At 45.2% G+C, this 26,440-nt stretch overlaps 1 protein-coding gene across 1 annotated transcript in view; it reads right to left on the bottom strand.

Moving 5' to 3' along the window:
• LOC122922734 (plakophilin-1-like) overlaps positions 1 to 26,440 on the bottom strand; it is a gene marked incomplete at its 3' end in the record, with an annotated part of 159,743 nt that overhangs the window by 38,663 nt on the left and 94,640 nt on the right. The window contains exons 3-4 of the mRNA XM_044273435.1: positions 12,640 to 13,073; positions 12,098 to 12,245 (exon numbers count right to left, since the gene is read on the bottom strand). Of these exons, the coding sequence (XP_044129370.1) occupies positions 12,098 to 12,245; positions 12,640 to 13,073 (582 nt within the window). The remainder of the gene's footprint in view (positions 1 to 12,097; positions 12,246 to 12,639; positions 13,074 to 26,440) is intronic.

Here is a 26,440-nt window from a genome sequence, read left to right as displayed (position 1 = left end):
CCATGCGCATGGATTACGTGCCATGTGATCACGTCATCCATGTGCGTGGGGGCGCCCTGACGTCACTCTGGAGCGCCCCGAGAGCCGCACGGATGGTAAGTATACTGCTCCCCCGCTCCCCGCTACACTTTACCATGGCTGCCAGGACTTTGTCATATATTTAGGCCCCGGCACCCAGGCAGAGGAGAGAGGTCCCATAACAGAGAATCTGGCTTCATGTCAGCAGAGAATCAGTCTTCATGTCATAGCAGAGAATCATGCTTCACGTCACCCAACACTGGAACAGTCCATTGTCAGATATTTAGGCCCAGGCACCCAGGCAGAGGAGAGAGGTCCCGTAGCAGAGAATCTGGCTTCATGTCAGCAGAGAATTAGTCTTCATGTCATAGCAGAGAATCATGCTTCACGTCACCCAACACTGGAACAGTCTATTGTCAGATATTTAGGCCCCGGCATCCAGGCAGAGGAGAGAGGTCCCGTAACAGAGAATCTGGCTTCATGTCAGCAGAGAATCAGTCTTCATGTCATAGCAGAGAATCATGCTTTACGTCACCAAACACTGGAACAGTCCATTGTCAGATATTTAGGCCCAGTCAGAGGAAAGAGGTCCCGTAACAGAGAATCTGGCTTCATGTCAGCAGAGAATCAGTCTTCATGTCATAGCAGAGAATCAGTCTTCATGTCATAGCAGAGAATCATGCTTTACGTCACCCAACACTGGAACAGTCCATTGTCAGATATTTAGGCCCAGGCACCCAGGCAGAGGAGAGGTTCATTCAACTTTATGTTGCCCCGCAATATAATGGTAAAATGAAAATAAAAATAGGATTGAATGAGGAAGTGCCCTGGAGTACAATAATATATGGTTAAGGGGAGGTAGTTAATGTCTAATCTGCACAAGGGATGGACAGGTCCTGTGGGATCCATGCCTGGTTCATTTTTATGAACGTCAGCTTGTCCACATTACTGTAGACAGGTGGCTGCGTTTGTCTGTAATGACGCCCCCTGCCGTGCTGAATACACGTTCAGACAAAACGCTGGCCGCCGGGCAGGCCAGCACCTCCAAGGGATAAAAGGCTAGCTCTGGCCACGTGGACAATTTAGAGACCCAGAAGTTGAATGGGGCTGAACCATCAGTCAGTACGTGGAGGGGTGTGCACACATACTGTTCCACCATGTTAGTGAAATGTTGCCTCCTGCTAACACGTTGCGTATCAGGTGGTGGTGCAGTTAGCTGTGGTGTGTTGACAAAACTTTTCCACATCTCTGCCATGCTAACCCTGCCCTCAGAGGAGCTGGCCGTGACACAGCTGCCATGGCGACCTCTTGCTCCTCCTCTGCCTTGGCCTTGGGCTTCCACTTGTTCCCCTGTGACATTTGAGAATGCTCTCAGTAGCGCGTCTACCAACGTGCGCTTGTACTCGCGCATCTTCCTATCACACTCCAGTGCAGGAAGTAAGGTGGGCACATTGTCTTTGTACCGTGGATCCAGCAGGGTGGCAACCCAGTAGTCCGCACACATTAAAATGTGGGCAACTCTGCTGTCGTTGCGCAGGCACTGCAGCATGTAGTCGCTCATGTGTGCCAGGCTGCCCAGAGGTAAGGACAAGCTGTCCTCTGTGGGAGGCGTATCGTCATCGTCCTGCATTTCCCCCAGCCATGCACCAGTGATGGGCTCGAGCTGCATTGGGTGCCACCCCGCTGTGACCATGCTTCATCCTCATCCTCCTCCACCTCCTCCTCATCCTCGTCCTCCTCGTCCTCCAGTAGTGGGCCCTGGCTGGCCACATTTGTACCTGGCCTCTGCTGTTGCAAAAAACCTCCCTCTGAGTCACTTCGGAGAGACTGACCTGAAAGTGCTAAAAATGACCCCTCTTCCTCCTTCTCCTCCTCCTGGGCCACCTCCTCTTCCATCATCGCCCTAAGTGTTTTCTCAAGGAGACATAGAAATGGTATTGTAACGCTGATAATGGTGTCATCGCCACTGGCCATGTTGGTGGAGTACTCGAAACAGTGCAACAGGGCACACAGGTCTCGCATGGAGGCCCAGTCATTGTTGGTGAAGTGGTGCTGCTCCACAGTGCGACTGACTCGTGCGTGCTGCAGCTGAAACTCCACTATGGCCTGCAGCTGCTCGCACAGTCTGCCCAGCATGTGCAAAGTGGAGTTCCACCTGGTGGGCACGTCGCATATGAGGCGGTGAGCGCTGTAGCGCACACAGGCGAGCAGCGGCAGGATGTGAACGCCGGAAGCGCGAACAGACGGCCCGCATTTTATGCAGCAGCTCTGACATGTCGGGGTAGTTGTGAATGAACTTCTGCACCACCAAATTCAGCACATGCGCCAGGCAAGGGATGTGCGTCAAACCGGCTAGTCCCAGAGCTGCAACGAGATTTCGCCCATTATTGCACACCACCAGGCTGGGCTTGAGGCTCACCGGCAGCAACCACTCGTCGGTCTGTTGTTCTATACCCTGCCACAACTCCTGTGCGGTGTGGGGCCTGTCCCCCAAACATATGAGTTTCAGAATGGCCTGCTGACGCTTACCCCGGGCTGTGCTGAAGTTGGTGGTGAAGGTGTGTGGCTGACTGGATGAGCAGGTGGAAGAAGAGGAGGAGGAAGCCAAGTAGGAGGAGGAGGCAACAGGAGGCAAAGAATGTTGCCCTGCGATCCTTGGCGGCGGAAGGACGTGCGCCAAACAGCTCTCCGCCTGGGGCCCAGCCGCCACTACATTTACCCAGTGTGCAGTTAGGGAGATATAGTGTTCCTGGCCGAGCTTACTGGTCCACGTATCTGTGGTTAGGTGGACCTTGCCACAGATGGCGTTGCGCAGTGCACACTTGATTTTATCGGATACTTGGTTGTGCAGGGAAGGCACGGCTCTCTTGGAGAAGTAGTGCCGGCTGGGAACACTATACTGTGGGACAGCAAGCGACATCAGCTCTTTGAAGCAGTCTGTGTCCACCAGCCTAAATGACAGCATTTCATAGGCCAGTAGTTTAGAAATGCTGGCATTCAGGGCCAGGGATTGAGGGTGGGTAGGTGGGAATTTACGCTTTCTCTCAAATGTTTGTGAGATGGAGAGCTGAACGCTGGAGTGTGACATGGTTGAGATGCTTGGTGACGGAGGTGGTAGTGTTAGTGGTACATCCTCTGTTTGCTGGGCGGTAGGTGCCAACGTTCCTCCAGAGGCGGAGGAAGAGGCCGAGGCGGCAGCAGAAGAAGAGGCCGAGGCGGCAGCAGCAGAAGAGGTAGCAGGGGGAGCCTGAGTGACTTCCTTGTTTTTAAGGTGTTTACTCCACTGCAGTTCATGCTTTGCATGAAGGTGCCTGGTCATGCAGGTTGTGCTAAGGTTCAGAACGTTAATGCCTCGCTTCAGGCTCTGATGGCACAGTGTGCAAACCACTCGGGTCTTGTCGTCAGCACATTGTTTGAAGAAGTGCCATGCCAGGGAACTCCTTGAAGCTGCCTTTGGGGTGCTCGGTCCCAGATGGTGGCGGTCAGTAGCAGGCGGAGTCTTTTGGCGGCGGGTATTCTGCTTTTGCCCACTGCTCCCTCTTTTGCTACGCTGTTGGCTCGGTCTCACCACTGCCTCTTCCTCCGAACTGTGAAAGTCAGTGGCATGACCTTCATTCCATGTGGGGTCTAGGACCTCATCGTCCCCTGCATCGTCTTCCACCCAGGCTTGATCCCTGACCTCCTGCTCAGTCTGCACGCTGCAGAAAGACGCAGCAGTTGGCACCTGTGTTTCGTCATCAGCAGAGACGTGCTGAGGTGGTATTCCCATGTCCTCATCATCAGGAAACATAAGTGGTTGTGCGTCAGTGCATTCTATGTCTTCCACCGCTGGGGAAGGGCTAGGTGGATGCCCTTGGGAAACCCTGCCAGCGGAGTCTTCAAACAGCATAAGAGACTGCTGCATAACTTGAGGCTCAGACAGTTTCCCTGGTATGCATGGGGGTGATGTGACAGACCGATGGGCTTGGTTTTCAGGCGCCATCTGTGCGCTTTCTGCAGAAGATTCGGTGGGAGATAATGTGAACGTGCTGGATCCACTGTCGGCCACCCAATTGACTAATGCCTGTACCTGCTCAGGCCTTACCATCCTTAGAACGGCATTGGGCCCCACCAAATATCGCTATAAATTCTGGCGGCGACTGGGACCTGAGGTAGTTGGTACACTAGGACGCATGGCTGTGGCAGAACGGTCACGTCCTCTCCCAGCACCAGAGGGTCCACTAACACCACCACGACCATGTCCGCGTCCCTTACTAGATGTTTTCCTCATTGTTACCGTTCACGACAATAAGAAAAATATTATTTGGCCCAATGTATTGAATTCAAATTCAGGCCGTTTTTTACAGACACCTAACACTATCTGGCTATCTATTTAGGTACCGTATTACACTAATAAAGGCACAGCAGTAACGACAGATTTAGCTGAATATAAATTTGAGGCCTAGTATTTAGGCGCTGGATGACAGGTATACGTTTACAGACAGAATTAGACTTGGAATTGCACAGTAGCGTGTGTGTGAAGTTATTGAGAATGACCCTATCTGCACCTTGAATCTAATATACCCTTTTAGGGATAGATTTAAAGTAGGCCTGATACAGCAGAAACCACTAATTTAGAGAATTGCTTAGTTGGGAATTGTATTTCAACCCAGAACACAAACTGTGCTTTGACGGACACAAAATAACTTGACCAGCCACAGCAATAACCACAGATTTAGTTGAATATAAATTTGAGTCCTATTATTTAGGCGCTGGGTGACAGGTATACGTTTACAGACAGAATTAGACTTGGAATTACACACTAGCATGTGTGTGACGTTATTGAGAATGACCCTATCAGCACCTTGAATCTAATATACCCTTTTAATGAATAGATTTAAAGTAGCCCTGATACAGCAGAAACCACTAATTTAGGAAATTGCTAAGTTGGGAATTGTATTTCAACCCTGAACAAAAATATATCCTTTGCCAGACAGCAGACAGTATTACAATTGGCTGGCCACAGCTGAAACACCAGATTTAGGGTACTGCTATTTTGGCAATTGTATTTCACCCCTCAATAAAATAGCAAGCACAGCCAAGCCCCTGATGTAGGAGATAGCCAAAAAATAACCACACTATTGATGGTTAAATGCACTTGGTGACAGCTTGACCCTGATGTAGGATATAGCCAAAAAATAACCACACTATTGATGGTTAAATGCACTTGGTGACAGCTTGACCCTGATGTAGGATATAGCCAAAAAATAACCACACTATTGATGGTTAAATGCACTTGGTGACAGCTTGCCCCATATGTAGGATATAGCCAAAAAATAACCACACTATTGATGGTTAAATGCACTTGGTGACAGCTTAACCCTGATGTAGGATATAGCAAAAAAATAACCACACTATTGATGGTTAAATGCATTTGGTGACAGCTTGCCCCATATGTAGGATATAGCCAAATAATTACCACACTATTGATGGTTAAATGCACTTGGTGACAGCTTGACCCTGATGTAGGATATAGCCAAAAAATAACCACACTATTGATGGTTAAATGCACTTGGTGACAGCTTGACCCTGATGTAGGATATAGCCAAAAAATAACCACACTATTGATGGTTAAATGCACTTGGTGACAGCTTGCCCCATATGTAGGGTATAGCCAAAAAATAACCACACTATTGATGGTTGAATGCACTTGGTGACAGCTTGACCCTTATGTAGGATATAGCCAAAAAATAACCACACTATTGATGGTTAAACGCACTTGGTGACAGCTTCCCCCTGATGTAGGATATAGCCAAAAAATAACCACACTATTGATGGTTAAATGCACTTGCTGACAGCTTGCCCCATATGTAGGGTATAGCCAAAAAATAACCATACTATTGATGGTTGAATGCACTTGGTGACAGCTTGACCCTTATGTAGGATATAGCCAAAAAATAACCACACTATTGATGGTTAAATGCACTTGGTGACAGCTTGCCCCTGATGTAGGATATAGCCAAAAAATAACCACACTATTGATGGTTAAATGCACTTGGTGACAGCTTGCCCCATATGTAGGATATAGCCAAAAAATAACCACACTATTGATGGTTAAATGCACTTGGTGACAGCTTGACCCTGATGTAGGATATAGCAAAAAAATAACCACACTATTGATGGTTAAATGCATTTGGTGACAGCTTGCCCCATATGTAGGATATAGCCAAAAAATAACCACACTATTGATGGTTAAATGCACTTGGTGACAGCTTCACCCTGATGTAGGATATAGCCAAAAAATAACCACACTATTGATGGTTAAATGCACTTGGTGACAGCTTGACCCTGATGTAGGATATAGCCAAAAAATAACCACACTATTGATGGTTAAATGCACTTGGTGACAGCTTGCCCCATATGTAGGGTATAGCCAAAAAATAACCACACTATTGATGGTTGAATGCACTTGGTGACAGCTTGACCCTTATGTAGGATATAGCCAAAAAATAACCACACTATTGATGGTTAAATGCACTTGGTGACAGCTTCCCCCTGATGTAGGATATAGCCAAAAAATAACCACACTATTGATGGTTAAATGCACTTGGTGACAGCTTGCCCCATATGTAGGGTATAGCCAAAAAATAACCACACTATTGATGGTTGAATGCACTTGGTGACAGCTTGACCCTTATGTAGGATATAGCCAAAAAATAACCACACTATTGATGGTTAAATGCACTTGGTGACAGCTTGCCCCTGATGTAGGATATAGCCAAAAAATAACCACACTATTGATGGTTAAATGCACTTGGTGACAGCTTGCCCCATATGTAGGATATAGCCAAAAAATAACCACACTATTGATGGTTAAATGCACTTGGTGACAGCTTGACCCTGATGTAGGATATAGCAAAAAAATAACCACACTATTGATGGTTAAATGCATTTGGTGACAGCTTGCCCCATATGTAGGATATAGCCAAAAAATAACCACACTATTGATGGTTAAATGCACTTGGTGACAGCTTGACCCTGATGTAGGATATAGCCAAAAAATAACCACACTATTGATGGTTAAATGCCCTTGGTGACAGCTTGACCCTTATGTAGGATATAGCCAAAAAATAACCACACTATGATGGTTAAATGCACTTGGTGACAGCTTGCCCCATATGTAGGGTATAGCCAAAAAATAACCACACTATTGATGGTTGAATGCACTTGGTGACAGCTTGACCCTGATGTAGGATATAGCCAAAAAATAACCACACTATTGATGGTTAAATGCACTTGGTGACAGCTTGCCCCATATGTAGGGTATAGCCAAAAAATAACCACACTATTGATGGTTAAATGCACTTGGTGACAGCTTGCCCCTGATGTAGGATATACCCATAAAATAACCACACTATTGATGGTTAAATGTACTTGGTGGCAGCTTGTGCTGGCGCACCACAAGACATAAAATGGCCGCCTAACCCCCCCTGAAAAAAGTGAATTAAAAATGCTCTGGGCAGCCTAAAAACAGTGAGCAATTGAATAGCAGCAGTTCAATAATCCACAGCTGTAGATCGATCACTGACTTAAGTCTTTTGGAGGAGTTAATCACTGCCTAATCTCGCCCTAACAGTCGCAGCTGCAACCTCTCCCTACACTGATCAGAGCAGAGTGACGTGCGGCGCTACGTGACTCCAGCTTAAATTGAGGCTGGGTCACATGCTGCACTGGCCAATCACAGCCATGCCAATAGTAGGCATGGCTGTGACGTCCTCTTGGTGCAAGTAGTATGACGCTTGTTGATTGGCTGCTTTGCAGCCTTTCAAAAAGGGCCAAGAAAACGACGAACACCAAACCCGAACCCGGACTTTTACTAAAATGTTCGGGTTCGGGTCCGTGTCACAGACACCCCAAAATTCGGTACGAACCCAAACTATACAGTTCGGGTTCGCTCATCCCAACTGTGTACAGTTCTGGGCTCCTGTGAGCAAGGCAGACATAGAAGAGCTGGAAAGGGTTCAGAAGAGGGCAACTAAAGTAATAACTGGAATGGGTGGACTACAGTACCTAGAACGATTATCAAAATTAGGGTTATTCACTTTAGAAAAAAGACGACTGAGGGGAGACCTAATAACTAGGTATAAATATCTTAGGGGTCAGTACAGAGATCTCTTCCATCATCTATTTATTCCCAGGATTGTGACGAAGGGACATCCTCTGCGTCTAGAGGAAAGAAGGTTTGTACACAAATATAGAAGAGGATTCTTTACAGTAAGAGCAGTGAGACTACGGAACTCTCTGCCTGAGGAGTTGGCAATGGTGAATTCACTAAAAGAGTTCAAGAGGAGTCTGGAGTTATTTCTGGAGTGTAATAATATTACAGGTTATAGTTACTAGAGATGGGTTGTTGATCCAGGGAGTTATTCTGATTGCCTTCTACCACACAGTTTTTCTTTTGCCTTCCTCTGGATCAGCTTGCAGGATATCAGGATGATCTGGATGGACAGATGCCTTTTTCAGCCTTATAAACTATGACAGAGTCTCTTTGGGGAGGGTCTGTCACCTCTCCTGACATATCTGTTTTGGTGAATAATTGTATAACTGTTTTGCTGACCAGGGAATACCTATCTGCAGGTACTGACACAAAAGTGGTGATGTGGGATGATAGGTTATAAAAGGGTGTTCTCTGAGGTCAAGGATCGTCCCTCAAGTGGAGGAACTGAAGGTCCAAAATATCCAGCGTGGCTGCCCAGATATGTCAGGCCCCATGCAGTAGTTATCATCCATATTAGGCTACTTTCACACTTGCGGCAGGACGGATCCGACAGGCTGTTCACCATGTCGGATCCGTCCTGCGGCTATTTCGCCGTGCCCGCGGACCGCCGCTCTGTCCCTATTGACTATAATGGAGACAGGGGCAGGAGCTCTGGCGCAGCACGGCAGTGCACGGAGAAAGCCGCCGGACTAAAAAGGCTGATATGCAGTAATTTTAGTCCGGCGCCCTTTCTCCGTGCACCGCAGGAGCTCTGCCCCGTCCCCATTATAGTCAATGGGCGGCGGTCCGGCGCACGGCGAAATAGCCGCAGGACGGATCCGACATGGTGAACAGCCTGTCGGATCCGTCTTGCCGCAAGTGTGAAAGTACCCTTAATTTAATTCCCCTTACTTCCCGGCTGGAAACAGGTCCACAAGTCATCACCATACAGAAAGCCGTATTGGAGAAATGCTGGTACATCATTCTGCTGATGCAATGTCCAGAGACCTGGCTGAGTGCCGTGGGCAGCAATGGTCAACCAGTGCCCATGTGAGGTCCTGGAAAACCAGCGTCTAAGAAAAAGTGACTAAACAAGGTAAGGCAATCTCAACAAGATGCGATTGTACTAAAGGTCCATGATTATGACACCCTCCAGTGGTGCTTAGAATGAATATGCTAAGAAGTTATGTGGAAATGTTGGATGTCCTGCATGGGTTCCTGCTAACAGCTTCACATCCTGCACTAAAGGTAATTAAACAGACCATCAGTGTGCTGTCTACTCAGCAGAAATGTGCTAATGCCAAAGGGGAGATCTGCCATGTCCACATTAGAGATGCACATCCAGTACTCCTGCAGCCTGCTACAGAGACCTCGCTGTGGTGATGTGCCCATCCAGACATTTATGACTAAGGCTATTAGTACCTCTCACCTTTTCTGAAACTGGGTCATAACAGTGTGAAATTAAATATGTAGTACTCTCTTTTGCCCAGCTGTCACAGGTTAACCGTTCAACTGTCACCCAACAGTCTTTACAAATATAGAGCACCAAAGAAGAGATTCAAGCTATGTCATGGCAGTCAAAAAATCCTGTTTGGCATATGACCACACCGGCTAAACAAATTGAAAAGAGTTCCTGAAGTTCTGGAAGTTAATATCACCAGGGCTTCAGTAAATATTACAAAAACCATCAAGATTAAGCAGACCATCCAGACTAACTCTCACCCCTTCCCCCCAATCAAAAAGAGAGACTGGACGATACCATCAGCCATGTAGTACACCAGTCTTTCAAAGGAAATGATACAGGAGATTAAAGACGACAAAATCATTTGGTACAGCCCATGGGCTGGTCCTTTGGTCCTCATCAAGAAGAAGGATGGCAATATTTAGTTCTGTGTGCACTATAGGAAGATAAAAAGCCTTACCCACGAAGATGCCTAGCCTCTTCAATGTATAGAAAGGTCCTTGATTGCAACATGCGTCAGCTACTTATTTCTCCACCTTGGAATTGATGAGTGGGTACTGGCAAATACCTATGGCCCCAGAAGATCATATCAACATGGCATTCACCACCCCAATGGGGCTATTTCAATTCAACTATATGGCCTTCCGCAGGCTTATGGAATGTTGCTATGAGACTATCTTCTATACTTAGATTATGTAATCATATACTCTAAGTCCTACTAAGACCACCCACAACATCTGGCTGAGATGTTCCAGGTCCAAAACAAGCACAACCTTTAAGTCAAGCCACTGGATGATCCCTCAAGTCAAGTACTTGGGACATTTTGTGCTCTGAAGGAGTGATACCTGATTGGAGTTAATTATCGTTGTCCAGGGATGGCTACCACCAATACAATGCAAGAGGTGAAAACTTTCTCCGGATTCACAGGATTACTGATGCTTCATACTGTACTTTGCCCAGAAGTGGGTGAGTGAACATGAGACATTTGGCTGATGCCAATAATAACGTTGAAGCTAGAATGAAGGAAGCCTGCAAAAAGAAACGAATGGACCATGACCTACATGTTAGAGCTGAACCTTTCCAGGTTGGTGATCGTGTTTTGTCTCAAAAACAACTAAGGATCAGCAGACAGTAAGTGGAAGAAGGAGCTTTACACCATCTAGATCATTCCTTATCCTAGCACAGACAAGACTGTAGGAGAAGGCCGGGAATCCCAGGTGGTTAATCACAATAGACTCAAGCTGTGTTTCAAAGAGATTGTTCATGAGTAGCCTGCAAGATTTGAAAAATGTCTTGATGTAAAGAAACCTTCAGTCACTGAACAAAAACCGTCATCACCAGACAAGCAGCTGCCTGAGTTCAATCCTTTAAATTGGCTCTTTGGGCCCTTGATATCCTTCATCATCCTGAAAGTGTTCCTTATCAAGGTGTGATTCAGATAATCTTTCTGCTGGATTCTTCAGTCAGCCAAGAGGAACAAATGAATGCACTCAGGATAGGTCATCATTATCATATCAGTGAGGGTCTGAGTCCCAGCATCCCCCTTCCTGATAAGCAGTTTCAGGGAGCTGCGACACTCGCCGGGGCTCTGGTGAGTGTTCGGGTTCCCGGAAACTTACCAAGCACAGCACCGTACATCATTGTATAGCAGATGTGCTTGGTATTGTAGCTCAGACCCATTTACTTCAATGGGGCTGAACTGCAACTACTCCACATGACCGATGGACGGTGATGTTTTAAGGCTAGGAAGAGGCTGCTGGGCTCAAAGAGTACCCAGTCTCTTCAAACAGCTGATCAGTGGAGGTCCCAGGAGTCAGACCACTACCAATCTGATATTAATGACCTATACTGAGGATAGGTCATCAATATAAATTCCTGGATAACCCCTTTATGGGGTTAATAAGCCAAGAACCAGGACAGATTTTTATCCATTAGAAGTACATGAGAAGTGTTAAGTGATACAGAAAGAATATTGGATACTTAGAAAACTGTTATATATGCAAAGAATACTTTTTTTAAGAGAGTCTATCACCAGTTTTAAGCTGCTAGGCTCTAACAAATCCTGTTATTCATGAGCTTATGGCTTTTTCCACCCCCCACCCGCCCTATTACTCACTGACATTCCAACTAAATTAGCAACAGGGGGTGGAGAAAGCTAGGAGCTCATGGATATTCAGGACTCATCATTATGCTTTGGAGCTGTTCAGTACAAGATCTGAGCATACCAGTTGGGTCAGTTAAAGAAAGTGACCAAGTATTTTACTAAGGGGATCAGTTACTAGTTTATGTTGCCCAAAAAAGTGGTGACAAATTCCCTTTAATAGATGAAACACGCCTTTAATTCAGTGCAATTATACACTGGATTACTGCACAATACATACTAGGCTCTTGGCACTTTCATCTTGATAGCAAGTATGCTGTATGTAGTTTGCACCAGATGTCTGGTATTTTTCATTTGGACCTTCAAGAAGTTCCACGGCTCGCTCAATGGTCATAGGAGTTCCATCAAAATCATCTCGGGAATCCATCCTGCAGTAACACAAATAAACACATAGTAGTTGAAAGTGTTTTGACACAGAACACTTACAGCAGAGTTGGCTAGAATTTCTGCTTCCACAAGTGGCCTTACAGCAGTGTTCCCCAGCCACTGCATATGACAGGTACTATAACCTGAGGCCAACCATGAATAGCTGAGATGGGAATACCACTTTAAACCAAAGTTACCAAGTTACTTTTTTACATTCTTCTTAGAATGCAGAATACTTCCGTAAAATCCACAAAATAGTTTAACAAATGTTCCATTGATGATATTTAGATAGCGTAAGAGTATAGTATAGCACAAGAGTAAATAGAAGAATAATGACAAAATTAGTAATTTCCACTGTACATTGCCATGAAGTAGATAATCTCTGCTCACACTAACCTGGATGGTAACTGCATGCCTGCATAGTTTTCATTTCTCTGGAGTGTGTTCTGAAATTGCTGTTGTGTCTGCCGATGTGTAGCAGAGATAGAAGATGGTGTACGTGTTGGTGGAACACTTGTTTGCTTCCATTGCTGTCCACTTTGATGACTGTAGAAACTTGAGTTATGGACCCCTCCCCTTCCAGACCGTTGCTGCTGAGAATACTGGTTCTGTGCATTATAAAGGTTCTGGCGTCTCAATGTGCCCCTCATATTTGGACCGGTGAGGTCAGGCTCACTTCGACTGCTCTTCAGGGTTTGCATGTAGTTGTAATCATTTCCGGGACTAATTGGACTTGCCAAGGATATATATTGCTGTCGGCCCCAATTGTCAAATTGACTTTGGGAGCTAAAGCGCTTGTTTTCCTTCTTTAGAGTCCCGTTGTACTGAGGCTTCACAAAAGTAAGGGAAGAAAGAGAGATGATAGTTGACTAAAGAAGACAAAACAAACTAAGCAACGAAAATACAATAGAATAAAATTTTCAAAATCCCTAACCACAATGGTATATTACAATGTAGCTGCACAATATACACATTTTACTTTTTCAGGCTTTCTAATGAGATCAATAAAGCAAAATATTGGAAAGTTTAAAAACAATGGGACACATTTATTAAGACCGGCATTTTAGATGGCAGTCTTAATAAAGGCCCCATCTGGCGAAGTTATGAAGAAGCGCAGGCTTCTGAGCCACCTTACATTTAGACTATTTTCTACACTTAAAGGGCTTCTGTCAGCCCACTAAACCATTTTTTTTTGTTTAATAATAATCCCTATACTGCGAGCTCTGCATACATAAGCTAAATAATCATTTTGGTTCAGTAGAATTTGATAAAAAGCTATTTTTATCATATGTAAATTACCTTGCTACCAGCAAGTTGGACGGCTACTTGCTGGTAGCAGCTGCATCCTCCGATCCTAATGACGCCCCCTCCGCATTGTGATTGACAGGGCCAGGGAACAAATCTCGCGCCTGCGCCGTACCTGTCTTTAATCGGCTCAGGCGCACTGAGAGGCGGCCGCTCTCTTGGCCGCTCCATCCTCAAGGCGCCTGCGCCGATGATGTCACATCTACACCCGGTGCAGGTGCATTGAGGATGGAGCGGCCGAGAGAGCGGCCACCTCTCAGTGCGCATGCGCCGATTAAAGACAGGTACGGCACAGGCGCGAGATTTGGAATTCAAACAGGGCCAGCAGAGAACGATTCCGTTCCCTGGCTCTGTCAATCACAATGTGGAGGGGGCGTCATTAGGATCGGAGGATGCGGCTGCTACCAGCAAGTAGCCGCCCTACTTGCTGGTAGCAAGGTAATTTACAATTTATAAAAATAGCTTTTTATCAAATTCTACTGAACCAAAATGATTATTTAGCTTATGTATGCAGAGCTCGCAGTATAGGGATTACTATTAAACAAAAAAAAAAAAAAAACGTTTAGTGGGCTGACAGAAGCCCTTTAAAACAAGAAAATGGTAAATGAGATGGGCCTTCTGGCCCGCCCCTTCCCAGGCTACGCCCACAATTTGAGACCTGGCATGAGCAGGACAAAGTCACAGATAGTGGTGGAACTAACAGTTGTGTCGCCACCTGCGCCTGAAATACACCTAATTTCGGTGTATTTCAGTATAGTAAATGACCCCCAATGTTTCTTGCAAATTTTTAAATACGCTCTAGTGGTACACTATACGTCTAATCTTGTAAAGTATCGTTATAAACAAATTTAAAAAAGTAAAGGATGAAATTAGAGTTACATTTCATGTTTTTAGTGTACCTCTTTTAGTGGCTATGCACCCTAAAGAAAAGCATTTTGAAAGTGAAATGTCTATAAGCAGGTATTGAAATGCTGATATCTCAAAATGACTTTTTATTTTATTATTACCATACAGATTTATAGCCCTTACCTGCCTGTCAGGCAGAGGACTCCAGTGAGAGATGTGTCTGCAGTTGATATACAGATGTTTGTTTCCTTATCTCTCCTTGACTCGGAGTTATCAAGATGACCAACTTTCATATTAAAAAAAGAAGGTTCTCAAACCCGGTCATCCTGCACCTCTCATTTTGGAATATATCAAGCTAATAGGGAAGGTAAGGAAGGACTCTTGTTAAAAAAAGAGAAAAGGTAAATAAGAAGACCTACAAGGGAGACGGGAGGAGAAGGGGTGGGCGCACCGCACCATCGATGATAATTAACGTCTAATACAAATACAGGAGGCGGTGCCCAGCCTATATGACAGGATTAACAGGATTAACTGCTGCCACTGATCGCAGCTCCCTGTCAGAGGCAGGGTGCCGGCTATGCGATTCTGCACCGACACACCCGCCTTCTGTATTAAACAATTATCATTGGTGGCACCGTGCGCCCTCCCCAGTATTAAAATCATTGGTGGCGCAGTGCACCCCCCTCCCCAACCCCCCCCCCCCCTTAAAGTATTAAAGTCATTGGTGGCAGCTTCTGATCGGAGCCCCAGCAGTGTAATCCTGGGGCTCCGATCGGTTACCATGACAGCCAGGATCCTACTGAAGCCCTGGCTGCCATGGTAAGCTCCCTGCTTCTGTGTGCACAAAGCACAGAGCAGCAGGGAGTGTGAAGTCCTATTCACCCTAATATAGCTCTATAAGGCTGAATAGGACAAGGGATTAAAAGATCCCAGGTACTAGCCCCTAAGGGGGAGGGGGGGGGGGGGAATAGTTATTAAATAAAAAGTTACAAAAAAAGTTACAAAAAAAAGACACCAAAATATTAAGTATAAATCACCCCCTTTCCCAATTTTACATACAAAATATATAAACAATAAATAAACATATCCCATATTGCCATATCCGAAAAGTCCAAACTTTTAAAATATAAAAAAAAATCTCCTATGTGGAAAATGCACAGAATATCATTAAAAGTTATTGGTTATCGGCCTGAAAGTTCATAGGTTATCGCTATCGGCTCTAAAAAAATCAATATCGGTCGATCCCTAGATGAAAGTCATCATTACATCGGCCTGGCTATTTACTGTACATATTCTGCCCCAATGACATATGTCAAGGCAAAGAAGGATCAGCAATATGGGTTTTAACTTTGTTCATAGGTGAGATAAACTGCTAGGAGGAATGTAACAGCTTATTATTTCCTACCCATTGGGAACACATGCCAAGCTAAGCATGCATGAGTGTGTGCCAAAGTTGGATGGGTGGTTGTATAAGGTGTATCTGCAGCTTTGCAAGATGAAACATAGTGCAGCAGTTACATGCCTTACTTATTAGATAATAGAAAAATAGCCGTAAGAAAAGCAGAAGCCTTTTTGCTATTTAGCAGCCTATTTAGCATGTGCTTAAAGAGGACCTTTCACCAGAATAAAACATCTAAAGTAACTATACAGGCATGTAGAGCGGCGCCCAGGGACCCCCTGCACTTACTGTTATACCTGGGCGCCGCTCCGTTCTCCCGTTATTGCCTCCGGTATCTTCATAGTTAGGCTCCACCCATGGGAACGTGCCGTCGGCTCATTCTCCCATGCTGTAGCGCTGGCCAATCCCAGTTCTCAGCTCATAGCCTGAGAGAGAAAAAAGCCTCTCAGGCTATAAACTGAGCGCTGTGATTGGCCAGCGCTGCAGCATGGGAGAAGGAGGCGCCTGTATGCCTGTATTAGAAGTTTTATTCTGGTGAAAGGTCCTCTTTAAATGATAGTACTATGAAAAACAGGAAGGGAGGGGGAGCAGCGCACACACACACACAGAGGATAGGTCACTGTGATGCACGCATGCACGTCCACATTCCAACAGTACAACTGGTGGAGACACTGGCATACACATTATGAATGGAGAATGTATTTATTTCAGGGTCTGATGTGTTATACCCCTGGAAATGAACAGTGTACTGTATAATGTGATGAAAAAATTAATCAAGCCAGAAAGGAGGCAGTGCTCCAGACAAAAAAAAAATGACCAGGAGCCATTGGCTCCTAAACTAAAACATTTAGGAGCCAAATTACATTTTTTAGTCGCCAAATTTAAAATGCATATAATAAAAAAAAAAGAAGGACTTTGAGAAGATGGGGACGCAGGTCACAGTAGTGAGCCAGCACTACATATAGGAGAAAACCACATAGCTCTCACATCCAGGGACATCTTCTAGGGGACAAGGTGACAAAAAATGGCGAATTGCGTGGTTTAGAGTTTTTTTTTTTTTTTTTCTGTTACGGCCTTCACCGAGCGGAAATATTTTTTTATATTTTAATAGCTCACACTTTTTGGGACATGGCGATATGTAATATATTTATTCGTTATTGTTTATAAATTTTATATGTAAAACGGGGAGGGTGGCCATTTAAACTTTTTTTTTTTTTGGTATTTTTTTGGGTATTTTTTTAGTTTTTTTTAACTTTGTATTTAATAACCATTTCTACCCTTAGGGAATAGAACCTGGATCTTTTCATCCCTTATGCTATTCACCCTGATAGGGATCTATCAGGGTGAATAGGATCTCCCACATCTCCCTGTGCTTTGTGCACACAGCAGCAAGGAGGTTACCATGGCAGCCAGGGATTCAGTAGTGTCCTGGCTGCCATGGTAACGATCTGAGCCCCAGCAGTGTAATCTGCCACTGCCACCAATGGAGGGGATGGGACCCTGTGGCCACCATAATACAATGGGGGGGAGGCACGGGACTTGTGGCCAGTGATAATGGGGGGTGATGAGGCTTTGGGAGGGGCTCACTGCATCAGCAATTAATGTAATTAAAGAGGACCTTTCGTGGGTCCAAAGAATATGAACTTAGTAGCAGGCTGCATAGAGCGGCGCCCAGGGATCTAAGTGCACTTACTATTATTCCTGGGCGTCGCTCCATTTGTCCGCTGTGGCCCCCGGTATTTTCAGGTTTTCAACATTCAGAGCAAGGAGGAGGAGAGGCCAGTGTCTGTCCTTCCCCCTGACAGCAGTGCTGTCCAATTACAGCGCAGAGCTCAGAGCGAGGGAGTTTTTTTTTCTCCCTCGCTCTGAGCTCTGCGCTGTGATTGGTCAGCGCTGCTGTCAGGGAGAAGGAGAGAAACTGGCGTCTCTTCCTCCTTGCTCTGAATGTTGAAAATACCGGGGGCCACAGCAGACGAACGGAGCGACGCCCAGGACTAATAGTAAGTGCACTTAGATCCCTGGGTGCCGCTCTATGCAGCCTACTACTAAGTTCATATTCTTTGGACCCATGAAAGGTCCTCTTTAACTCCTTTATACAATTGTCTGAAGCTGTATTACAGACCCGGCACCCGGCCTCAATAACAGGGCTTGCGATGTGGCACCTGAGGGGTTAATTGCTGCGTCATGCCCTGTTATTGAGGCCGGGTGCCGGGTCTGTGATACCGCTGCCTATACTTATGTTTTACATTCATTGGTGGCGCAGTGGCGACAGCTCCTCCCCTCCTCCTCCCTGCTCTCTCCCCATTGGTGGTAGTGGCGGCCACGTCACAGTGGAGAGGGAGGGACTCCTTCCTTCTCCACTGACTGTGCTACTGAAGAGAACTTAGGCTGCGCAGGAGCGAGGCGGTACAGTCGCAAATGGCGACAAGACTAAAAAGTCTTGTCGTCATCTGCAAATTTCAAGGCGCATTGGCAACCGTTTTGGTCGCCATCTGGAGCCCTGGGAGGCAATATGAACAATCACAATACATTAATAAGTGCCTTTCATTAACTTTCTCTACATGATGAATGCCATTTGCAGAAACCTTAAATAGTTTTGAGGATTGGACCTAAGGCAAGGCAAACCGTAATTTAGATTATGTAGCCGACAAAGTCTGTTAATCAGTGTCTGTTCTAAGTTGTAAATCATATGAATTTGTGGGAAACTTAAGGCAAGAAACTCATTATCTCATACATTATCTCAACTTCATAAACTCATGAAAAGGGGTTCATCCGAGACCATAATACATATTACATGTTTCCACAAAAGTTAAATACCTATATCTACCCTCTGAATCCGTACATAGATCTCTTGCCTTGCAATTACCTTTGTAACTCCTACAAATTAAATATATATCACAAAGGTATGCGTCCCAAAGTAATGAATCCAGCAAATATAATGAAAGGGACGCTAAAAAGGAGCAAAATAACAAATATTTTATTGTGCTCAAATGGAAAGGAGTGAAACCTATAGAAATCAAATCAGACCAAAACCGTCCATCCCATATCACAAGCCTAGTATCAGCAAGGACTCAAGGATCATGTTGTTCATATCATAGAAGGAGGGATGGACAGACTAATAATCTAAAATCCACCGCACTAAGTACACAGGTCAGGTGCTCCGTCGGCAATTGTAGCCTGATATATATAAGAGTGCATGCGGAGATAGAAGCGGTACGTGCTAGCCCTGTGAATGTAACACAGTGTATGTTGATCCAACCGGATTCACAATAGATCACAGGGAGCTGCGCATCGCACAAACACTGAACTGGCCAGTGATTAATCGTCACTGAGCAGCGGCGGTGAGTAGTAGGAGCGGCCGTGCACTGTGCCGACTCATAAACTCACATCACCGTAGGTGAATAGACTACATAGACGCTTGCTGTTGCTGGCGTACATTCCAGCAACCAGCTGGTCTAAACACTGAGCTACGGCTCAACGCGTTTCTGTGCAGATTGGTGTCTGCACGTCATCAGGAGCCAAGTAGCACTTACACCTAAACTACCTAACGCCGATCACATAGGTTTGCAATCGGCGGGTTAAACAGTGTATTCAACGCTATACACCGAAACCTAGTGTGGGAGACGGTGTGCTGTTTGTTTGAACATAGTCTCGGCTCTGTAATGGCCATTACAGAGCCGAGACTATGTTCAAACAAACAGCACACCGTCTCCCACACTAGGTTTCGGTGTATAGCGTTGAATACACTGTTTAACCCGCCGATTGCAAACCTATGTGATCGGCGTTAGGTAGTTTAGGTGTAAGTGCTACTTGGCTCCTGATGACGTGCAGACACCAATCTGCACAGAAACGCGTTGAGCCGTAGCTCAGTGTTTAGACCAGCTGGTTGCTGGAATGTACGCCAGCAACAGCAAGCGTCTATGTAGTCTATTCACCTACGGTGATGTGAGTTTATGAGTCGGCACAGTGCACGGCCGCTCCTACTACTCACCGCCGCTGCTCAGTGACGATTAATCACTGGCCAGTTCAGTGTTTGTGCGATGCGCAGCTCCCTGTGATCTATTGTGAATCCGGTTGGATCAACATACACTGTGTTACATTCACAGGGCTAGCACGTACCGCTTCTATCTCCGCATGCACTCTTATATATATCAGGCTACAATTGCCGACGGAGCACCTGACCTGTGTACTTAGTGCGGTGGATTTTAGATTATTAGTCTGTCCATCCCTCCTTCTATGATATGAACAACATGATCCTTGAGTCCTTGCTGATACTAGGCTTGTGATATGGGATGGACGGTTTTGGTCTGATTTGATTTCTATAGGTTTCACTCCTTTCCATTTGAGCACAATAAAATATTTGTTATTTTGCTCCTTTTTAGCGTCCCTTTCATTATATTTGCTGAATACCTTTGTAACTCCAATTATTTATTATTTAAACCCTCAGTGAGTTCAGGGTAGCCCCATAAGTACATGTGTTTTGACAACAAGAAGGACAGGCCAAATTCCTGCCTAGTAGCTTTCCAGGTTGCTATAGTATGCCCAACAAGCTTTTCTTGAGCAATTCAGGTAAAGAAGAGTATTTTGTATGCAGTAAAGCGGAAAGGCTCCATGGGTAGACTAGATTGGTCTCTAATATATTGTTTGAACAATGGCTGGACCCATTCACCCAGTCAAATTAGTGTCTGAAGTTGCCTGCCAAGTTATAGTTTCTAATATCCAGAATTTGAAATCCTCCCTCCTCTCATAGACCTTGTAATTTCTGTAGTGAGATGGGAGCCATGTGTCAACCATATAAAATATCTAAAAGCTGACTCTAAAGTTTGAATATCAGTGTGTTTTAGCAGCAGGGGAATGGTTTGCATAGGGCAAAGTAGCCTACAGAAGCTTACCATCTTAATCAGATAGCAGCGCCCCTTCATACCTTCTAAATCAATGATGGGTAGTTCAACTTGTAAATGGACTCAATGTTTTTTCCTGTATTTATTCCCAAGCAGAGTATGGAAGATTGGGCAATTTTAACTGTAATTCGTGATAAATTCCAAATAATTTTAAACGGTTCAATTGTACACTTTTTCTTACATTTTTTACATTTATTTTTTATTACACCGTTTGCTTTGGCAATTTGGAACATGGTAATGCTTATGAGTTTGTTTGCTTTTTATTGCTTATTAATTTTTATTGTGGGGAAAGGGGGGTTATTAGAATTTTTATAAATTCCTTATATTTTGACAAACTTTTTTTCACTTTCTTTAAAAATTTGTTTAGTCCCCCAAGGGCATAACCACATGCATATCTCCATTTCTATTTAGCAATGGGATTTAATACATTGCCAAATAGAAAATCCAATATAGTGCTGTCACCTACAGACTAATGTTGGAATATACCTGTAAAAGGTCTGGTATTCTCCAGCGAGCTTAGACTTTTCAAAACAAACAAAAGACTCCCCCAATCACCATATGGGTGAGCCATTCCAGGCATGGAATTTCAGTTTTTCAGCTCTCAGATGCCATGCCTACATTTGACCACAGCCTCTGAGGGGTTAAATGTCTGCGATCAGTGTTATCACCAATCGCAGATATTAGCCTCAAGGTCAGGGCCAGATATCTCATTTGGCAATTCTGGAAAATTCAAGATGGGCCGGTGCAGTGATGTGGTGAAGGTGGAACTCAGGCTGCAGGCCAGAAGAGTCCTGTAGCCTGGACTCAGGTGAGTTACTTTTGGGGAAGGGGGGGGGGGGGGGGCGACACTTTAGCTACTGAGGTCACTATACAGTGGCCTTTATTAACTACTAGGGCATTAAAATGGTGCTCACTTTAAGTATTTTCCACTGCTGCTTCACACATCCATCTACAGTTGTGGCCAAAAGTTTTGAGAATGACACAAATATTAGTTTTCACAAAGTTTGCTGCTAAACTGCTTTTAGATCTTTGTTTCAGTTGTTTCTGTGATGTAGTGAAATATAATTACACGCACTTCATACGTTTCAAAGGTTTTTATTGACAATTACATGACATTTAGGCGTCATGCACACGACCGTTGTGTGCATCCGTGGCCGTTGTGCCGTTTTCCGTTTTTTTTTTCGCAGACCTATTGACTTTCAATGGGTCCGTGGAAAAATCGGAAAATGCACCGTTTTGCAGCCGAGACCGTGATCCGTGTATCCGGTCCGTCAAAAAAATAGGACCTGTCCTATTTTTTTGACAGACAACGGTTCACGGACCCATTCAAGTCAATGGGTCCATGAAAGAACACGGATGCACACAAGATTGGCATCCGTGTCCGTGATCCGTGGCCGTAGGTTACTTTCACACAGACAGATCCAAAGATCCGTCTGCATAAAATCTTTTTCAGATCTAAGTTTTCACTTTGTGAAAACTCATATCCGACAGTATATTCTAACACAGAAGCGTTCCCATGGTGATGGGGACGCTTCTAGTTAGAATACACTACAAACTGTGTACATGACTGCCCCTGCTGCCTGGCAGCACCCGATCTCTTACAGGGGGCCGTGATCAGCACAATTAACCCCTTCAGATGTGGCATCTGAAGGGGTTAATTGTACTATCATATCCCCCTGTAAGAGCTCAGGGCTGCCAGGCAGCAGGGGGCAGACCCCCCCCCCTTTCCCAGTTTGAATATCATTGGTGGCCAGTGCGGCCCCCCCCTCCCTCCCTCTATTGTAATAATTTGTTGGTGGCACAGTGTGCACCCCCCATCGCCCCCCCCCTCTATAGCATTAACAACATTGGTGGCCAGTGCGGCCTCCCATCTCTCCCCCCACCCCGATCATTGGTGGCAGCGGAGTTCCGAACGGAGTCCCAGTTTAATCACTGGGGCTCCGATTGGTAACCATGGCAACCAGGACGCTACTGCAGTCCTGGTTGCCATGGTTACTTAGCTATTGCTACGCTATTGGTACAATAGTAGAAGATTCATACTTACCTGCTGGCTGCTGCAATGTTCGTGTCCGGCCGGGAGCTCCACCTACTGGTAAGTGACAGGTCTGTGCGGCGCATTGCTAACTGAACTGTCACTTACCAGTAGGAGGAGCTCCCGGCCGGACACAGACATCGCAGCCCCCAGGTAAGTATGAATCTTTTACTATTGTACTATTGCTAAGTAACCATGGCAACCAGGGCTGCAGTAGCGTCCTGGTTGCCATGGTTACCGATCGGAGCCCCAGCGATAAAACTGGGACTCCGATCGGAACTCCGCTGCCACCAATGATCGGGATGGGGGAGATGGGAGGCCGCACACTGGCCACCAATGTTGTTAATGCTATAGAGGGAGGGGAGCCGATGGGGGGCACACACTGTGCCACCAACAAATTATTACAATAGAGGGAGGAAGTGGGGGGCGCACACTGTGCCACCAACAAATTATTACAATAGAGGGAGGAAGGGGGGGGCGGGGGGCGCACACTGTGCCACCAACTAATTATTACAATAGAGGGAGGAAGGGGGGGGCGCAGCCCTGATCTCTTACAGGGGGATATGATAGTACAATTAACCCCTTCAGGTGCGTCACGCCCCCCTGTAAGAGATCGGGTGCTGCCAGGCAGCATGGGGCAGTCATGTACACAGTTTGTAGTATATTCTAACTAGAAGCGTCCCCCTCACCATGGGAACGCCTCTGTGTTAGAATATACTGTCGGAAATGAGTTTTCACGATCTAACTCATATCCGACAGTATATTCTAACATAGAGGCGTTCCCATGGTGATGGGGACGCTTCAAGTTAAAATATACCATCGGATTGGAGAAAACTCTGATCCGATGGTATAAAAGGGACTCCAGACTTTACATTGAAAGTCAATGGGGACGGATCCGTTTGAAATGGCACCATATTGTGTCAACGTCAAACGGATCCGTCCCCATTGACTTGCATTGTAATTCAGGACGGATCCGTTTGGCTCCGCACGGCCAGGCGGACACCAAAACGACTTTTTTTTTCATGTCCGTGGATCCTCCAAAAATCAAGGAAGACCCACGGACGAAAAAAACTGTCACGGATCACGGACCTACGGACCCCGTTTTTGCGGACCGTGAAAAAATACTGTCATGTGCATGAGGCCTTATGCAAAGAGTCAGTATTTGCAGTGTTGACCCTTCTTTTTCAGGACCTCTGCAATTCTACTGGGCATGCTCTCAATCAACTTCTGGGCCAATTCCTGACTGATAGCAACCCATTCTTTCATAATCACTTCTTGGAGTTTGTCAGAATTAGTGGGTTTTTGTTTGTCGACCCGCCTCTTGAGGATTGACCACAAGTTCTCAATGGGATTAAGATCTGGGGAATTTCCAGGCCATGGACCCAAAATGTCAACGTTTTGGTCCCTGAGCCACTTAGTGATCACTTTTGCCTTATGGCACGGTGCTCCATCGTGCTGGAAAATGCATTGTTCTTCACCAAACTGTTGTTGGATTCTTGGAAGAAGTTGCTGTTGGAGGGTGTTTTGGTACCATTCTTTATTCATGGCTGTGTTTTGGGGCAAAATTGTGAGTGAGTCCACTCCCTTGGATGAGAAGCAACCCCACACATGAATGGTCTCAGGATGCTTTACTGTTGGCATGACACAGGACTGATGGTAGCGCTCACCTTTTCTTCTCCGGACAAGCCTTTTTCCTGATGCCCCAAACAATCGGAAAGAGGCTTCATCAGAGAATATGACTTTGCCCCAGTCCTCAGCAGTCCATTAACCAAACTTTCTGCAGAAGATCAATCTGTCCCTGATGTTTTTTTTGGAGAGAAGTGGCTTCTTTGCTGCCCTTCTTGACACCAGGCCATCTTCCAAAAGTCTTCGCCTCACTGTGCGGGCAGATGCGCTCACACCTGCCTGCTGCCATTCCTGAGCAAGCTCTGCACTGGTGGCACACCAATACCGCAGCTGAATCATCTTTAGGAGACGATCATGGCGCTTGCTGGACTTTCTTGGACGCCCTGACGCCTTCTTAACAAGAATTGAACCTCTTTCCTTTAAGTTCATGATGATCCTATAAATTGTTGATTGAGGTGCAATCTTAGTAGCCACAATATCCTTGCCTGTGAAGCCATTTTTATGCAACGCAATGATGGCTGCACGCGTTTCTATGCAGGTCACCAAGGTTAACAATGGAAGAACAATGATTTCAAGCATCACCCTCCTTTTAACAGGTCAAGTCTGCCATTTTAACCCAATCAGCCTGACATAATGATCTCCAGCCTTGTGCTGGTCAACATTCTCACCTGAGTTAACAAGACGATTACTGAAATGATCTCAGCAGGTCCTTTAATGACAGCAATGAAATGCAGTGGAAAGGTTTTTTGGGGATTAAGTTAATTTTCATGACAAAGAAGGACTATGCAATTCATCTGATCACTCTTCATACCATTCTGGAGTATATGCAAATTGCTATTATAAAAACTTAAGCAGCAACTTTTCCAATTTCCAATATTTATGTAATTCTCAAAACTTTTGGCCACGACTGTACATCATAACATAAATATTTAGACAGCACTCCTTAAGTGATGATAATTAAGGATTTTATTTCATATTATTTCAGCCGGAGTAAGTGGTATGTCAGTTGCAACGTTTCGGGCAATCGCCCTTCATCAGGCACTCTGAGGACCACGGTGTGCTTACAGCCGGCGCCGGGGAAATAATATGAAATAAAATCATTAATTATCATCACTTAAGGAGTGCTGTCTAAATATTTGTGATACCTACAGTTCTTGAGGTGGAGCTACAGAACACAACCCGAACGTGCACCCACCCTTGCCGTTTTATGAAAAGAGTGCTGTGGCCTACTCACTTGTACATCATAACATATTCTGCCTGACTTTTATATTTACTTCAACGCTGTCTTGCTGCTCTTGTCTGTGAATAAACAAAAGAATCTTCTTAAGAATTCCTCTCAAGAAGTCTTGTGTTCCTGTACCAGTTTCCAACAGTGCATGAGCCCCAAAGGTATCAGGTGTAAAGTAAATGTGTGGTTGAAGAGGTTCTACCATCTTATAAAGTGATGGCATAGTGTGTCTCCTGGATCTGCCGTTAGTTGATCATTGGGCCCCCACCAATCCTGAGAATAAAAGCTCTTTTAATTTTCGCCTGCACTCAGCAGCAATCGAGCTGTGCAGGAGTTCGCAGGCGGTTCCAGAGGCAAACTGTATAGGGGCTACTGTGCTAATGTCAGTTCTGCATGTCCTTCACTATCAGGATAGATCATGATTCCAGAGGTCAGGCCCCTACCAATTATGAAGTGACAGCTTATCCAAACAATATGCCACCACTTCATAAAAGATGGAATTCCCCTTTAAATGAACATAAAATATAATTGGCCAGTCTGCATTGTGCCTCATGCCACAATGAAAAAATATGAAATCTATTACACTTTTGGTATGCTATAAGAAAACTTTAATGTAACCTTGTGAAGGTAAAAACTATAATTAAATAGCAATGTGGGTGTGAACAAAATGGCCTAAGGTGAAGGTGGTGTACATTTTTAATCTGTCTGTTCCTGTGCTAATAGCTATGAAAACAAAGAAACAGAAGAAGATGAGATAAATGCAGAGTAATAGAGCTAGCTTGTTTTAGCATGTCTAACCCTCCACCTCTTAGGCTACTTTCACACTAGCGTTGTTTGAATCCGGCGTTCAATTCCGACAC

This window comes from Bufo gargarizans, unplaced genomic scaffold, assembly GCF_014858855.1.
Source record: "Bufo gargarizans isolate SCDJY-AF-19 unplaced genomic scaffold, ASM1485885v1 fragScaff_scaffold_680_pilon:::fragment_2:::debris, whole genome shotgun sequence".
NCBI lineage: Eukaryota > Metazoa > Chordata > Amphibia > Anura > Bufonidae > Bufo > Bufo gargarizans.
This window is presented reverse-complemented; position numbering and strand designations above follow the sequence as displayed.